General features: G+C 35.6%; 2 protein-coding genes across 3 annotated transcripts; both read right to left on the bottom strand.

Annotated features, from left to right (window-relative positions):
- Positions 1-1,735: 1,735 nt before the first annotated feature.
- LOC567924 (novel protein similar to vertebrate neurofilament, medium polypeptide (NEFM)) lies at positions 1,736-9,831 on the bottom strand. Of its 2 annotated transcripts, XM_087279158.1 has the most exons (4): positions 8,661-9,831; positions 6,631-6,755; positions 4,328-4,354; positions 1,736-4,243 (listed from the first exon to the last, which is right to left on the bottom strand). In XM_087279158.1, exons 1-4 carry the CDS (start codon positions 9,657-9,659, stop codon positions 2,008-2,010), a joined length of 3,387 nt encoding a protein of 1,128 aa, XP_087135284.1. In that variant the 5' UTR covers positions 9,660-9,831; the 3' UTR covers positions 1,736-2,007. The 2 variants fall into 2 exon arrangements, with proteins under 2 accessions (XP_087135284.1, XP_087135283.1); XM_087279157.1 differs by having other exon boundaries at positions 1,736-4,354.
- A 5,362-nt stretch (positions 9,832-15,193) lies between these two features.
- On the bottom strand, positions 15,194-17,146 carry ifit8 (interferon-induced protein with tetratricopeptide repeats 8). The gene is made up of 2 exons (NM_001037565.2): positions 16,991-17,146; positions 15,194-16,812 (listed from the first exon to the last, which is right to left on the bottom strand). The coding sequence occupies exon 2, from the start codon at positions 16,718-16,720 to the stop codon at positions 15,431-15,433; it is 1,290 nt and encodes a 429-aa protein (NP_001032654.2). The 5' UTR covers positions 16,721-16,812; positions 16,991-17,146; the 3' UTR covers positions 15,194-15,430.
- Positions 17,147-18,160: the final 1,014 nt, after the last annotated feature.

Genomic DNA, 18,160 nt, shown 5'->3' with positions numbered 1-18,160 from the left:
CACGCTGCTGTGCTTGACCCTTTGGCTGAAAGATAAGTGTAAGTTTACGGGCTGCATTCAGTGCTTTTTTTCTGAAAGGTTTACTTTTAATTAAATGGTGGTTTGATAAAGCTTAGGTCAAAGTTTTGGTCTAACTGTTTACTTTGACCTACATCAATCCGGTTGTTTTCGCAGTATAAAGTTTCATAAAGTATCAGTTTTATTTTCTACAAGAACAACTAGATGTAGCACTACATCATATCTTAGGCTACTTCAAACGAGCATTAATGTTACGTTTTTTTACAGACACTAGGACACATTTCTCAATACTTGGGTCTCTTTTGCAAAACTCTTCACACGGTGAGCATAACAGAAGCATGTGTGGGCTAAACTGAGGACCAATTATTGTTTTGGCACAAAACGCATTCAATGACTACATCTCTAAAATTTCCTGAATTCTTTTCTCACTCAGACACAACAACTGCCAAAAAAACTTTGTACGTACAGGACATATTGCACGTGCTTACATACTGTTTTCAAAACTGTTAAACGTATATTAAAAACAGTAACATCATGCAAAACTGATTAAGACAGCAACATTCAACAGCAATATTTTATGGAAACATATTTCAAATCTAATAATGCAGTTTAACCAGCCAGATTAGCATTACTATTGTATCTTTATCAGTGGATGGTGTGTATTCAAATTCTTGTATATTGGAATTACTTGGTGCAAAAAACAAACCATAAAATATTGACAAATTTAGCTTCTTTTCTGATAAATTCCAGTAACATATATTGCTATTATAAACAATATATATTGCACTTATAAACAGAGATGTGTCCTTGTTTTACACAAGAAAACAATGTAATGCTGCATTTTGTTAGTGTTTTTTAGGTCATTGTTGGGTGACAAAGTGTGTTTGTCGGCTGTCCACCTTTGCTAGTGTTCTGGAAGAATAAGTTTATTTGAGACTGAATTAAGTGTTTTGGTAGTTTTAGTGCATGTTAAATGTGAAATGAACTGCTTTGCCAAGCTATAAGTCTGTTAGGAGAATTATGTGAAGAGTTTTGCAAAAGTGAAATAAGTATTGTGAAATGTGTCCATTTATTACAGCATTATTTCTAATGATAAGCAATATTGTTTTCATGAGTTTCTGATCAATAGGAAGTTGAAAAGAACCGTATTTATATCAATTACTAGTTGTAACATTTTTACAATAAGGTATTAGACTTTAATAAATTTAATGCACCAACTAACACTAACGTTTGGCAAAGTATTTCTTAAAACGTTTATTAATCTGTTAGTGTACCTGTATAGCTTTAGCTTAATTTGTTAGAAGCTCATTTGTTGGAAGAAAAGAAAAGAGCTTGAGCATTGCAAAATAAGATCATTGGCAGCGTTTGCTAATCTTTAGTTGCTAAAATCTTGGTGATGCTGTAAATCATTCTTTCAGATTAAAATATTAAACAAAGTAGCTGCAGACATTTTAAAATATTGAGCAGTCTGCAGGGTACATCTGTCAATAGAAGTCCTAGGAAACACATAGTAAATTGCCTTGAGATACTTTATAGATGAAATGCTGCTATGATGACAAAAGAGAATATGTAAGTTTGTATGTGACGGTTGGCAAATGTTGCAACCAACATCAGAAGAGGAGCATGAAACGCCACTATTGGCGCACAGCTTATAAAACTCAACACTGTAGTTCCTCTGTAGGAACTTTCACGGAATCAACAGACCAATAAACACTGATATGCTGCAATATTTATTCAGATACTGTAAAGCACTACAGTCATACATTCATATGGCTTTTTGGAGCAAGGGATGTAGCAAAATAAAATCTTATACATTCTTTATGTACACCTAGATCACAGTGTACGCATGCATCTGCATCGGAAACGTAAGACTTTTGAGAAAGCATTTATACGATTCATGCGTGTCATTTATGTTACATTCATCAAGGCTGCTTACTGTCTTTTCTTAACAATGTTCTGCTATTTATATTCGATACTACATAAGAAGGTTTAAGAAGCTTTGGTGTCTACGCTGTCTGTCTTCTCGGTCCCTTTGACTTGATCTGACTTCTCCACAGTTTTGTCTTCTGTTTTGGTTGCTGCTGGAGCCTTCACTTCACCTGCTTTGTCTTTTGGGACAGTGTCTTCACCCTTAACATCTTTGCTGCCTTTGGTCGTCACAGTATTCACCTCTTCGGCTTTTTCAGGCATCTTCCCTTTGCCTTCGTTAGTGTCCTTTTGTTCAGGCTTTGCTTCAGATGACGGTTCTTGGGTTTTGGGAGATTGAGTACTCTGCGTCTCATCAACCGCTTTTTCCTTTGTTTTAGCTTCATCTTTGCTCGTTTTCACACTTTCGGCAGCGCTAACACTTTCACTGTCCTCCTTTTTTCGCTTCTCCTCAGTCTCTTTAGGTATTGCTGGTTTAGTAGTTTCTGTTTTGTTGATGTCCACACTGTCACTTTTAGCATCATCCTTTATCTCTGACTTTACCTCTTCCAATTTTGGTTCCATGCCTTTGGAATTGTCCTTTGTTTCCGTAGGTTTAGGATGTTCAATATTCTCTGGTTTTACAGCGTCACTTTTGTTGTTTTCCTGTTTCTGTGGCTTTTCAGGTTGAGATTTCTCTTCTGTGACTTTAGGAAGGTTTTCTTGTGTCTTTCCAGTTTCTTTAGTCGCATCACTTTCAAGCTTTTTGGTTTTGGCGCTGCCTGCACTGTCACTTTTGCTGTTCTCCTGTGTCTGAGATTTTTCAGGTTGTGTCTTCTCTTCAGCGGCTTTAGGAAGGTCTTCTTGTGTCTTTCCAGTTTCTCTAGTTGCATCACTTTCAAGCTTTTTGGTTTTGGTGCTGCCTGCACTGTCGCTTTTGCTGTTCTCCTGTGTCTGAGACTTTTCAGGTTGTGTCTTCTCTTCAGCGGCTTTAGGAAGGTCTTCTTGTGTCTTTTCTGTTTCTTTAGGTTTAGCAAGTTCTGCTTTTACATAGTCACTTTTGCTGTCTTCCTGTTTCTCCTGCAACTTTTCAGGTTGTGATTTTCCCTCCGCAACCTTGGGAAGGTCCTGCTGTGTCTTTTCAGTTTCTTTAGGTGCGGCACGATCATCTTTTTCAGTATTGGCATTGCCTGCACTGTCACTTTTGTCATCCTTCTCTGTCTTAGACTTTTCTTTGGGAATGTCTTCTTGCTTCTTTTCTGTTTCTTTTTCCTTGGTAGTTTCAATTGGCACAGTCTCTACATTGCCATCGGTTTTGCTGTCCTCCTGTTTCTTTGACTGTTCTTCTACCTTTTCCTTTTCTGCTTTGTTAGACTTAATACCGTCATCTTTTTCTGTTTTCACATCATCTATCACTTTAGCAGCTTTGCTATCTTTTGTGGACTCCTCAGATTTTTGCTCCTTTGATTCAGTCTCTTTTTTCTCCACAGGTTTCTCTGGCTGTTTGTTATTATCCTCTAGGTCTTTTTCAGATTTTTCCTCCACTACTGCTATTTTTGCAGAAGTCTTTTCTTCGGTAGTCAGTTTATCAAGGTCATGTTTGTCAGGTTTGGGAGTATCTTTCTCTACAGGTTGCACTGGGGATGTTTCTTTCTCTTTTTCTGGTGATTTTGCAGTTGCAGAATCTTGAGAAGAGATTTTGGCAACTTCGGTTTTTGGAGAAGTAACTTCAGTCTCTCCATTGGGCTTAGTGTTCACTAATGTTTTATGCTCCAGAGATGGTTTGTCTTCAGATTTCTCAGGCATTTCTCGCTCTTCAGTTTTGGGGAGCTCTTTTTCTTTAATTGGTTCATCTGTCTTTTTCACATCTTCTTCTTCAGGTGCTTCTTTTCCCTTTGTGTCCACCTTCTGGTCTTTGTGCTCAGTGCCTTTTGTTCCTGTTTCCTCATCTTTACCTACTTCATCAATGTCTGTTTCTGTAGGCATTGATTCTCGCGTTGGTTCAGAGTCAGCATCTTTTTGTCCCTTAGGACTTTCCTCAACTGGCTCATCCTCTTTTTCATCACTTGGTTTGTCTTCATTTTCGGTCTCTGCTTCTTCAGTGCCATTCACCACAGCAGGTTCTTCGGGATCTTCTGCCTCTTGTTCAGTTTCAGCATCTTTCTCACTACTTTCCTCATCTGGTTTGTCATCCACTCTGCCCTCTCCACTCTTTTCAGAGCCAGTGTCCGAGATTTCCACGTCTTCTCTGGTTGTTTCTGTAATAATCTCTTCAACAAATTTGTACTGAGGCTCTGCCTTTCGGGGTGCTCCCCCCTGCCTTTTGACACAAGGGAGAGTATAGATGGGTGACTGTCTGTAAATGTATGGTACTGAATTATGTGCATCTGAGATTATAGAGTACCTTGACTCTTCACCCTCCAAGAGTTTCCTGCAAAACAAAAACGCTTTAGAATATTCATGCTTAACTAGTGGCAGCTTGTGTACTTTTTAATCTGCATTAGGGAATTTTAAATAGCACACATTTTTGACATTAATTTCAGTGCTGTCACAGATACACCGAGCAGTGCTATAATTTAGTGTCATTTAGTGATGTTTTATCAACAAATTTGAGAGAAGCACAATCTATTTTGACAAGGCTACAATACTGACAATCATTCTATTATCCAATCAGCTCAAGACCAAACCCCTATAAACACTCCATTTTCCCTTGACTTCAGCAACCCTCCACCATCCCAACTCCACACTATTAAACCAGATAGCTACTTAAATCTGAAGGGGGAAGTGTTCTGGAGCTGGGCTAGACACTTTGCTCAGCATCCTATCTCTCTCTCTATCCTCATAAGGGGAATAACATGACTTAGGATGTCTTTCTGAGACCAGAGCCCTCTTCCCGGACAGTACGCCAAATACGCATATTCTATTCAGTCAAATATCTGAGAATGTGAACTTGTAAAATGAATATTGTCAAATGTATCCAAAAACGTTTTCTTAATGCAGTATCTACAGGTATGAAATGACAGAACTGTTAGAACTTGGTGAATTTTCTTTTTTAAATTTAGTTTGTTTAGGCGTGTGAACAGCAATCACTCTCAGATAAGAGCGATTCCTCAAACTAAAATAAAAGGTGGTCCTTTGAAAATAAATTTTTTTTTTTTTTTTTTTTTGGAGTAAAAAGCAATTCCATCCATTGGACAAATGAAACAAGCATTATCATATTCATAACAGGAAATGCATCACATAAAAAGCAGCAGTCCCATCTAGGGTAAATTTGGCCTGTCAGTAGAAATCGAACAGACATCTAACAATTGTCCAAAAATACATTTCCAAAGTCCAAAATATTTGCATCAAATAAACAGTTTAGACCAACTTCACATGTGTGGTCAATTATTCCTGGCTATTTGATTCGATTGTTGTTTGACGTCTATTAGATTTTCAGTGACAGCCTAATTTTACCCTTAATGTTTTAGCCAAGATGTTTATGTATATACATAAAAATGTATATTAGATGCAGCATAGTCAGCCTGGTTATAGGGGGGTTCTCTAAAAATTGACTTTTTTGCAGTTATTCACCTAATTTTCTTTTTATCTGAGGTTTAAATACTGCATTTTAGTGACATTTTAGGCACTTTTGTTTTTTCTACATTAGCTTTTATGGTGGTCATCATGACCACAATGTACCAAAATGTAATTTGAATGTACCAAAAACATTTACTAATTATTTAGAATAAAGAAATATAATTTATTTACTTAAAAAAATATCACATCATATTAATAGAGAACAAGAATCTGTTAAAGTTTTAAATTAGAAATTAGTAGTCCCGAACCCAACCTGGCTACAGGCCTGAAATATCTTTTAAACACACACACACACACAAAAAAACTTGCTGGGAGTGACAAGTAAGTACTGTACATGTCATTGCAGACTAGTTGTATTGCAAGAATGCTGTTCCAACAAAGCCTTAAATCCAACTCTAACTTAACTGCACTATATTTCAATATTGATTCTCAAAAGCAATATGAATAGTTTTTTTCTATATTTAGTATTCCCCATTCTGACTAATTGTATACTCTGAAACTGAGAAGTGGGTTCTGTTTGAACTTACTTGCTTTGACGTTCCTGTTAATTTTTGCAAATATAAAAAACATTTGTTTTAAAACTACCAATAATCAAGGAGTAAAAGCTTGGTTATTTTTTTAATTATTTAAAATTAGGCAACCATTCTTGTTCACTCTCTAATTATGTCCATTAACACTATCTGAAGTGAAATATCTACAAGACTACATCTTCAAGGTATAAATAAGCCAACAATCTATACATTTGCACTGTTGAGGTATTCAATTAAAATTAATTCTGATTAGACAAGCGCTATTTACCAAAATGACGAAATCAGAAATACAAATATGACCAAATAAAAAATGAGAACGAATTGTATTACATTTTTCAAGATGACACAGCTTGATGACGTACTGAACCAGGTCCAAAATGACCAACCATCACAGTAGCATAGGCATTACCTTAGTGGGTGTTACAATGTCCACTATGTATTGGACCTGTTCCAGTACATCATCATTATAGAGACTGCAGCGAGAACATCTAGCATTTTTCTGCTCATCATTGTATTCTGAGATGTTTAATAAATGTTTGCCTAATGTTTGCTGTGAGGTTCAACAGCAATGGTTTTACAAAATGTTGTATTATACTACCTGTAGGAGTAGATTTCAGCATCCAGTGCCATTTTGACGTTGAGAAGGTCCTGGTACTCCCTCAGATGACTGCTCATATCATATTTAGCGTTTTTCAGCTCAAATTCCAACTCTCTGATTGTGTCCTACACCATGAACAAAACAAGTGAGCGATTAAAACAAACGTTCACATGATAAGGTACTGAATGTTAGATTATATCCACCTTTTGTGTAATAAATCAAGATTGGCACTTCAGGTTTAGGCATTTTTCATTTAAATAGACTAAACAGATCTTCTTAAATAATATGGTTGCTGTCTGTTTGACTGATTTCTTTTAATCGGCTCTTATCCTTTATAAATAATCAGTTACTGAATTTGAGTCAAATAAATAAACTAAATCCAAATATACTTTTTTAGTCCATATTGTTTTCTGTTTTTATGCTATTTTTATACCCATTTCACTTTTCCTGATCTTTAATTATAATCTTATATTAACTTCTTATCCTTAAATAAGCATTGTTTCAATATAATACTGTCAAAATGAAGAAATCAAATATTTAACAAAGTTCCAGTTAATGACCAACAAAATACATTATGCAGGGAATAAATTTGCCTCACTAAACCCTGCTTTTGTATATGATGATGATTAATATTTGATCATGCTTGTAGGCAGGGGCGGATTTAGCGTATTAGAGCCCAAGCAATTGCAGCCATGGGGCCCAAGTCCTGATGCACCCTTTCTAATTTAATTTAATTATTATTTATTTTACTGTTTTTTTATTATTACTAAATCTTTTTTTCTATGTTTTATCTTAATGCAGTCTTTACATTTTGAATGATTAGTTTAAAATGACTTTACAATAAAAATATAGTAAATATATACAGTTGAAGTCAGAATTATTAGCCCCCTTTGAATTGTTTTTTTTTTTATTTTTTTTATTTCCCAAATTATGTTTAACAGAGCAAGGAAACTTTCACAGTTTGTCTGATAATATTTTTTTCTTCTGGAGAAAGTCTTATTTGGTTTATTTCGACTAGAATAAAAGCAATTTTAAATTTTTTAAAAAACATTTTAAGTTCAAAATTATTAGTCCTTTTAAGCAATTTGTTACTATAGTCTACAGAACAAACCATCGTTATACAATAACTTGCCTAATTACCCTATCCTGCCAAAATAACCTAGTTAAGCTTTTAAATGTCATTTTAAGCTGTATAGAAGTCTTGAAAAATATCTAGTAAAATATTTTGTACTGTCATCATGGAAAAGACAAAAGTAATCACTTATTAGAATTGAGTTATTAAAACTATTATGTTTAGAAATGTGTTTAAAAAATCTCAACGTTAAACAGAAATTGGGGAAAAAATAAACAGGGGGCCAATAATTCCAATAGTATCTGGATGCAGCCTTTATAATGCAAGCCGAGATTGCATCACTCAGCGATGCAATGTCAGACAATGCCCTCAATGGAGTGAGTGATGTCACTGTGACGGGTAGGGTTAGGGGTGGGGTTAAGTGAGTGCATTAAAAAGCAATGGATGCAAGCTCAGATTGCAGGGCATCAGGTTTGCATCCAGTCCCCTCTCAATAATTGAGGGGGCTAATAATTCTGACTATATTTTTTTTTTAATAAATTTGACTATTGGACTGCTCCATGACTGGGGTGGTGGATATTTTATTTTATATTATTATTATTACATAACATTACATTATTATAATAATATTATATTTTAGTGTATATCAAATAATGTTTAATTATGTAAAAAATCTCTCACTATACAAAATATGATAGAAAATTATGTTATATATAGTTTATAGGTATAATTTATACTTCTAGATATTTATTGGGGGCCCCTAGATTTTCTGAGGCCCTAAGTGGCAGATTACCTTGCTTATTGGTTAAAACCTCCCCTGTTTATAGTCACCGAGTTTACAAGCTATTGCCATAATTTGCAAAAGTCCTCAACTTGCTATACCTTGATTTAAACAGTCAAATAAAGTCCTCTTATTTCAACATTTCGCTCATTTCTTAAAACATTCTGTGAGACTTACCTGATAGTGATGGATTTCAGCATTGTGCCTTTGCTCGAGGTCATACAGCTGCCTCTCCAGTCCTTCTCTCACCCCTTTCATGGAGTCGAGCTCAATGTTCTTGGACTGGAGCTGTCTCCTGTGTTCATTAATCTCCGCTTTAGTGGCCATGAGCGCTTCCCTGTTGACCTCAGCAGCTTTGGTCAGTCTGGCGAACTGTGCTCGAAAGCGCTCCTCAGCATATCGGGTGTCAGAGCCAGAGTGACCTTCAAGTTGCATCCTGATGCCTCTCAGAGCTGCAGTGACATCGCTTCTGCTAAAATCACTTATTTCTGCAGTCACATGACCCTCTTCGATTTGTGCCATCATTTCAGCTACCTCACTTTCATGGTTTTTCTTCAGGAACCCGATCTCTTCCTGTAGAGCTCTGGCTTTTCTGTCCATCTCTTGTTTGGCAAGGTAGGCATCATTAATGCATTTCTTCAGAACTGAAATGCCATCCTCAGCATCAACACGACCACGAGTCTCCCTCTCGTACTTTTCTCTCAATGTGTTGAACTCGTCCTCCAGGTTCTGGCGGTTGATCTCAATCTGGTGCTTTTGAAGGCCCATCTCGTGAACTTGCTCCCTCAGACTGCTGAGTTCAGACTCATACTCTTTGGACAGAGAGGTTGATGATTTGGCTCTGAGTCTAATGGCTTCAATCTCTTTCTCCAGCGCTCTGTTTTGGTTCTCTAGGTGGTGAACCTTCTCGATGAACCCCGCGAAGCGATCGTTGAGCCCCTGCAGTAATTCTTTCTCACTGATTTTCCTCAGATTCATCGCACCTGCATATTTGCTTGAGTAATCGAAGCTGTCGGCCGGTTTCGCGGCGAATTCGCTAAGGGTTTCATTACCTCTGAGCGGAACTGGAGACCCGAAGCTGAAGGCAGACCTTGAGAGGAGTTGTGATGAAGGACGCGGTGTTTGGTACCGGTGCTCATCCCGTGTCCGGCCAGGTGAATGAAGAAGACGCTCCATTGTGAGGCTGGTGCGTTTTCTTTCGTAGCCTTCAGTGAAAATGCCTCCCTTTTATATACTGCGATAGATGCTAGGTTTGCGGAACAGAGCTGTCCATACTGGTTAAATGCACAGAATCAGCTGTTCAGCTCAGCATCCTGCGCATTCACTCACTCACTCACTCTCCGCCGCTGATCCCAGGGGAGCTGCTGACGTGACGTCACACCAACTCATCTCCTCCGCAGATTGAAAATATTCTACATTTTCATGTTTAATGTATTTCTAGACCATCTCAAAGTTTTTATCGTATTTGTCACTAAAAGACAGGCTACATGTTTTTTTTATATAGCTTACAATTTTGTATTATATGGACTAATTGCTATCAAAATTAAAAATAAGAATACTTCTAATTATAGCAATTATATAGGGAAAAATGACAAAATTAACATATATGCATGTATATGTTTATAGAGAGAGAGAGAGAGAGAGAGAGAGAGAGAGAGAGAGAGAGAGAGAGAGAGAGAGAGAGAGAGAGAGAGAGAGACTGCAAAATGTACACTACTACACTGCAGTTAGGACATGATTTATACCATGGGAAACAAAAATGTACCTTTGGTTTTTAAAACCTGCATATACGATATTGTACCTTCATCAAACCTACAAATCTGATCTATAAAAGTACCAACACAGTGTTGATACTTTGTACGTTAACAGTGTCAAATGTGCTGCTTTAAGAACTATTTAAAGGCATTTTGCTATATCCAAAATGTGTAAATTTAATTTATGTGTCAATTTATTTCCAGCAAATATAAATACAAAACATAAAATACATTTTTAAACAATGTTTTATAAAAACATTTTTGTGTAAATGTACCTTTTAATTTTAAATTAAAAGAATAACAATTACTTTAACATAAATCTAAGATCTATTTTTTTTTGCTAAACATATCACAACACAGAAATGTTACAGAAAACATTCTCCCATGTACAACATTTTTTTTCTACAATTTTCACACAATACCTTTGTAATCACTTAAAAGTTCATTTAATTTACTTTATTTAAAAATAGAAATATAATTATGCAAAAGTATTGTAATGAGATATGCACAATGTTTGATTAGTTTCACAATACTAAAGTGTCTGCATAAACACTTTGGATGTGCTGAACATGAGCTCACGTGTGTAGTGGAAAGCAAATGCCAAAAGGTGCAGATAACAATAATGAAAATGTATTTATCAGAAAATGCCTACCAAATGTTAATTAAAAATGCCTTAAATGTTTAATTTACAATACCTATAGTTTTCTTTTACCAGTTGTTTCATATTATAGAGCTTAATAATTAATGTTTATGAGTTTCTTTAAACATAAGCTTTTATGATTACATATTTTAATATGGAAATTATTCATAACATCACTTTGCCTTTCCAGTAATATTTATTTTCATAGATATAGGAGTTGTCCAACTATGTACCTTTTTATGAGAACAGTTGTGTACCTTCATTTCAACACCATAAAAGGTGCTGAACAGTATCATAAGAGCTCTTTTCTGTACCATTTTTTACAAAGATGCAAAACTGTTCCTTGAGAAACATTATTTTTACCACCGTGTGCCTTTTTTCTGAGAGTGTATGTAAAATGCAAATATTTGAAATGAAACAAAAAAAGTGGATCACTTATTTTAAAAGTCTTGTAATTACTTTTTTTTTAAAATACTGAAAATCAATGCCTTCTCCTCAAGCCAATTTGCAGTGCATTATGTTCAAAGACTAAAAGGTTTCAAGCATCACAACAATAAAATTATACCGCTTTATTTATTTTTCTTTATACATAAGTTTAAATTAAGATAAAAAAAAAAAACATAGAATTTTTGTTAAACAATTAAACATTTATTCATTTATCCATTTCCCTTTCGGCTTAGTCCCTTCATTAATCTGGGGTCGCCACAGAGGAATGAACCGCCAGCTTATTCAGCACATGTTTTAACGCAGCGAATGTCCTTCCAACTGCAACCCATCCCTGGGAAACATCCACACACCCATTCACACTCATACACTATGGACAATTTAGCCTACCCAATGCACCTGTACCGCATGTCTTTAGACTGTGGGGGAAACCTGAGCACCTGGAGGAAACCCACGCGAACGCATAGAGAACATGCATACTCCACACAGAAACGCCAATTGACCCAGCCGAGGCTCAAACCAGCAACCTACTTGCTGTGAGGCAACAGCACTATCCACTGCGCCCCTGCGTTGCCCCCAATTAAACAAACAAATAATTAAAATTTAATTCTAAAATTTAATTTCAAGCTGTTTGGACAGACATATGCGTAGGTATAGTGTATAGACCATCATATTGGGGTGATATAAACACACCTAGTCCTTTTGGACCAATTGGAGAGGTTTTCAGGGCGACAGCAACTTGACGTAGGACTGGGGTCCCCCTGGCCACCAATATTGATTGACAGGCGCGCATCACCATATCCTCAGTTTGTTGTTTCACGTCCACCATTTTCAGCGTGTGAGTCAAAGCGATGTTACTAAAGCAACACCAATAATGGAAGCCAATAATCACCCAAGAATGAGTGTGATGTGTTATTACTATTCTGTTCATGAATTTTAAAGCACTATATGTAATATGATGTGGACATTAAAGCTAGATGTCTCCTCATGAAGCCCTGTAACCATTTATCGCAATTATATCTGCTTTAATTAAATCTCTTATTCATAAACACTTTACTTTTATATTTCAAAGCTCTGAATAATAATACTTTCAGATGACAAAGGCAAACGCATAAAACTTCAACTCCCATATTTTAAATCAGGGGTGTTCAACACTGTTCCTAACCTTCCAACAGAGTTCAGCTTCAACCCTGATCAAACACACCTAAACCAATTAATTCCACCAGAACAGCACTTGAACAGGCAGGTGTGTTTGATATGTGTTGCAACTGAAATCTGCAGGAAGGTAGATCTCCAGGAACACAAAATTCTAATCTTCAAGCACTAGTTGTGTGTTTTTCGGCTTTAAATAGTTGTTATTTGTTTCTTTTTTTCTAATCCTGCACATTATAAGTATAGAACATACACAGAAATGTAATCATCTTTTTTATACTGAAAGAAAGGTTGCATGACCTTCAGCACAAGGTTAGTGATAGCTACTCTATAAATGAACTGTAATATTCTGGCCATTTTAAAGTGTTTATTTTTTTGTGTGTGTTTGATTACATTTAAGAGACAAAGATGGCAAAAGTGGGTTTTTACAGTAATGCCATTAAAGAAGGGGAAAAAAAATCCCCAAATAACCTTTAAGTGAAACAAAAATCTTAGAAGAACATTATAATAATCTAAAGAAAAAGTTTTCCTCTGCAAACCTTTTGTAGAATGGAAACATTCTATGGATCTTGATGAAATCATGTCATTGTCAATGTTAACATTTTATTTTTGTATTTACTTTTATTTAGTATTTATCATTTTGTGTTTTTGTTAATATAATACAAATCATGTTTCCCAGTGATGGGTTGCAGCTGAAAGGACATCCACTACATAAAACATATGCTGAATAAGTTGCCGGTTCCTGATTAATAAAGGGACAAAACCGAAAAGAAAATTAATGAATGAATAATACATATCCTTATCATTCATATTCTTACAAGCTCAGCAAAATGTTATATATGTGATATTCAGCAGAACTGTGGCGTTGGTTATTGAATAGCATAACTGTTTCCTCTTTTTGTCGTCAGATTTGCAGATATTTTCCTGCATTAACAACATTCTTCAAGCTATAAAGTACACGTTTGTGCTGTAAAAAAGCACAAGTCAGCTCTGCTCTTTCAGTCATGCTGAGCGGTCACTGTGAGCTGGACTGAGCCCAACAGAGCAGCTTCTACAGTACATAGAAACATAAAGGCCTCTCGTCTGCCCTCTCATGAGTGCAGCTTCTTTATAAAGATGGACTGGGCATTTTTAGCATTATTTTTTTTATTGTTGTGTCTTTGCTACTATTTATCAGCTTTTCTTTAAAAACTCTTCATTACATATTCTTGATTAAATAGAATTCAATTCATGTTTATTTCTATAGCACTTTTACAATGTAGATTGTTTCAAGGCAGCTTAACATAGAAGTTCTAGTAAATTGAAAGTGTCAGTCCAGTTTTCAGAGTTGAACTTCAGTTTATTTCAGTTCAGTGTGGTTTAATTTTTACTGCTGAGAGTCCAAACATTAAAAAGCAAATCCATTAACTGAAAAGCAAATCCAATTTTTTAGGCACCAATATAATTCCACAAAGACTCAACAAAAAATATTCAGGTTCCTATGTTTGTTTGTTTTTCTCAAAGGCATGTAATTTACATTTTTGGTTAAAAAAGAAGCTTTTAGTAAACAACTCCTAAGAGAAATAATTTTTTTCTTATTATGTAAAAGATTAAAAAAAGTTAAAGAGCATTTTCCCACTGTTAAGATGCTTTTGCAGATTAATGGTTCCTTTAAAGTTTTTTTTTACTAACACTACTACTACTACTACTAATAATAATGATGCACTCCAAAAAACATAATTGTTATTACATAATATACATAATATCGTAATTGATAATGTTTATAAGCTGAAGCAAATGAATCACAGATGACTTTTTAAAATCAATTGATTAATTTCAGCTATGTCAAGGGCCAAGTTTTTCCGAATGTAATCCAATGGATTTTGGATCACAGATTGAATCAAAACTTGGAAATGGGTTTTTCAACAGTAACAGAGGGATTTTGAGACCTTTTAATCCAATTTTACATTAGATGTGGATCAAACCTGCCCTTTGAGTTATTTAAAACTTTAAAAATTGGGATCTATTTGATCCAAAAAAAAAAAAAAAGGATTATCCTGATCCCACCAGAAGGGTGGATTTAGTTGTCATTTTTTTAACCAAAAAAAAAAAAAAAAACTGTTTTACTTTTAAAGTGAATGATCACAAACTTAACAGTTGATGATAAATTCCTTCATATTTGAAGCATGTCAAATCTAATGAGATATGGTAAACAACAACAACAACAATGAAACAATATCAAAGCAGTTTTGTATTAGAACAAACTAAAAAATGTGAAACGTTTGTTGATTGCAGTGTTTCTGTTTCTTACCATTAAAACAAACAATGGCTGTTTGTGACCATTGGTATTTTGCCTACCTGTTGTTCTTTGCTAAGCCAGTATACTGTTGGTTCCATTTAAGGCTTTGGTAAACAGGATTTGGCAATCCTTAAATTTGGGATTTGTATCATAGTGATCCAACCCAATGTTCCTTTAAAAACTGCTATAAAAGTAAGATAGATCAATTAATCCTGGATGAAAAAAATATGGGATTTCCAACTTAGAATAAATTTGATCCAGATATATATATATTTTTTTTTGAAAAAAGCATTTCATAAAGTAGCATAAAAGAAAATTACTTTGTATAAAATATTTTTTGTTCATCTAAAAGTTTACATAGGCAATTTGTTTTGCAGATAAAAATCATAAAACGACACAAAATGTTATGTTAATGTACTGTTTAGTAATTTACACAAAGTCCTTTTGTGGTGTAATAGGCAATTCAATTATTTTTAATAAATACTAACACACAGAACATTTGCTACTTATATATTAAAAAAGTCACCTCTGCTAACACTGTTAGACAAACAAATTATGTTGGTTTGATAATTTATTATATGTTATCTATATTTTATATGTGAAATTTACTACTGGCTTTAAAGTGGCACTATTGTTTTAAACCACTACATGAATTATGAGTAAAACAGCATCACCACTTTCAATCATCTTTGTTTGTTGTTCTAATAGAATCAAAGAACACTCGGATCTCGTAGATGTCCCGTTTGTCACGCTGAAGGATTTTCTTTAGTCTGTTTCTGCAGGAGATCCATTCGGTGGACACTCGTCCCAGCATCATGCCTTGCTTGTAATGCTCAACTGCAGCTTTCTCTGAGCCCAGCCTGTACAATTTGAAATCACCATACAGCCTGTGCCCTGCTTGAAGATCAGCTGGCTTGAGGTCAGGCTTGCTGAAGAGCTCAGTGAACTTCTGCTCTGCTTTGCCTGCCTGCTTTAGCTCTGCATACCTCAGCGCCAGCTCCAGCTGTGGGTATACATAACCTGGGTTTAAACTGGCACCCTTCTCTAAATGGTGAACGCAGAGGCCCAGCAACTCCGGATTGTGTATGTCATCAATCTGCATGGCTTTCCAGCGGTAATTATTAGCAACCTCATGATGCAAACGAGAAGAATCTGGTGCTTTCTTCAGCATTTCCAGCAGCACATCTAGGGCTCTGTCATAACATTGCTCTTTCTTCATGAACTTTGCAACGTGCAGCACAACGCTGAGGTTATGGGGAGCCATTTTGAGTGCTTGCGTCATGTACTGCCACGCTTCCGAGTTCTTTATGTTCTTGTAGCACTTGAGCCCCAGATACACCAGGATCATTGGATTATCCGGGTCCAGTTTTAAAGCTTTCTTCAACTGAAGCACAGCAGGAGACTCTTCAAAACGAACTCGATGATACTGACCGATCTTCAGTCCCTCCAGACGGAACAGAGAAAACGCCAAGCCTGTGTTCCACTCCTTGTCATCCGGCTCTTTCTGTAGAGCTTCAAGGAAAATCTCCTTGGCCCTGATGTAGGACTTCTTAGAGAACTTGAGAAGTGACCAGGCTTTTTCACTCAGAACTTCTCTATGAAGCTCTGGAGTGGGGAAAGCTCTGAGGATTTCATTTATTTTCTCTATGTAGGCCTCCGCTTCAGTCGCATTGCTCAGGAAACTATGCACCCAGGCCAGGTTTCCATACGTCACAATCACAGTCCTGTCGTCATTTGGATGTTCTTCCTTTGCCAGTAGCAGATTCTTAAGAGCCTCATCGTTGAATCCTTGAAGATGCTTAATGAATGCCAGAAAATTTAATTCTCTCTGTTTCAGGTTTCCTTCATACCCGCTCTTTACCCCCAGTCTTTCACGGATTTTCACTTCAAGGAAATTAAGATCAGCATCCTCTTTTAGCAGACCCCATGTAAAGTGGCAGGACAACAGTTTGAGATTTTCCTCTGACATTTCCTTATTATAAATGCAAAACTGATGCAAATGTTTTTTTCTCTTGCAGATTTTCTTTGAATGTTTTCCTGGCTACTTATTTTCAATTAAACCTACAGAAACAAAACAGTAAATGAACAGTCAAATATAATTTATATAAAGTCCTATTTTAATTTACAAATTTATTGAATAATTTTAAGATATTCACTGTTTTATTTCTATTGATAAACTATGCAGCATCTTTTTTTATGCAGCAACATTTAGCAAGTTATAACAACAGATAAGCCTTACCTTCTTCAGCGTGAACTCCTCTAATCAAAACGTCTGGATAAATGCGGTCTCTCTGTTTGGTTTTTATAGTGTGTCGCTGTAACCGTCCCATGGGACATTACAAGTTAAGTTTCATTTCTCACGTATGCTCTGATTAAGAATAAACGAAACTACCGGTTGCATGATAGGGTACGATAAAAAAAACAAAACAAAACAAAACAAAACTAAACTAAACTAAAAACGCTAGAATGTAATGCTTCACTTTATGCATAAAATAATAGCTAATACTAATAAAAACAAAATAAAAAAAACAACTTTAAAAGATTAGGAGAGATAAAGAAAAAAAATAAAATGTAGGCTATGCTACAGATTGTTTTCTATGTTGATTACATTAAGTTTTCACCTCAAATATCAATTATAGATAGTAAAGTACAAGAAAATGATAAGGAAACCCGTCAATAATTACTTTATAGGCGGTATGTGCTAACTGGTGCTGACATGTCAACACATGTTTTTGTACGGGACGAATGACCCAAAATTGAAGAGTAATGACGCCATCTTGTGGCCAAATAACGTCTGAAGGCTACATAAGAGCGAATCTCTTAAGTTTATAGTAATAAGAAAAATACGTTTTTTAATGCTTATGATAATCTTTTTTCTGATTGATCGGGGCTTTGTAAAGTATTTTTTTCTTCTTCTCTTTCCTAATCTTTTGTTATTGTGTTTTCTCTTCAATGCAGTGATGCTATTTTTGTATTCAATAAAAAAGCACCATCAGAGCTTGAGAAAATAACCTCCAAAATAATAACTTAGGCCTATAATTGTGCGATTTGTTTTATAGAATATATAGAGAGTTTTCTTGCCCTCTTAGATTTTCACCATTTTTAAAATGGTGTTGTTATTTTTTTTTAATTAGTGCTATCCCAGACAGCACACATACGTTGGGCTGACGTCGGCCGAAGGTCAACACGTCGGCCCCTTTAATTCTAACATCGGTATATGGTCGGCCAAACATACGCATGATCGTTCGGTCGTGTGTTCTATTGTTCCAGCTCAACAAACGTCGGCTCTGCATCGGTTAACGACCAGAGGCCGACGAAGCACTTCATAAGCACTTTATCTCTCATGCCCATGAAGGAATCCGGCAACATATTTGGTTTACAAGTAAGTTTTTGCGTGCATAATAAATTA

Source organism: Danio rerio, chromosome 13, assembly GCF_052040795.2.
Source record: "Danio rerio strain M-AB ecotype USA chromosome 13, GRCz13ab, whole genome shotgun sequence".
In the NCBI taxonomy this organism is placed as follows: domain Eukaryota; kingdom Metazoa; phylum Chordata; class Actinopteri; order Cypriniformes; family Danionidae; genus Danio; species Danio rerio.
This window is presented reverse-complemented; position numbering and strand designations above follow the sequence as displayed.

Excerpts from the sequence above, each read along its gene's own strand:
- ifit8 (NM_001037565.2), bottom strand. The coding sequence starts at position 16,720 with ATGTCAGAGGAAAATCTCAAACTGTTGTCCTGCCACTTTACATGGGGT.
- LOC567924 (XM_087279157.1), bottom strand. The coding sequence starts at position 9,659 with ATGGAGCGTCTTCTTCATTCACCTGGCCGGACACGGGATGAGCACCGG. Across the intron at positions 6,756-8,660 it reads CTGAAATCCATCACTATCAG|GACACAATCAGAGAGTTGGA; the intron begins GTAAGTCTCACA and ends TTCATGGTGTAG. Across the intron at positions 4,355-6,630 it reads GCTGAAATCTACTCCTACAG|GAAACTCTTGGAGGGTGAAG; the intron begins GTAGTATAATAC and ends TTTGTTTTGCAG.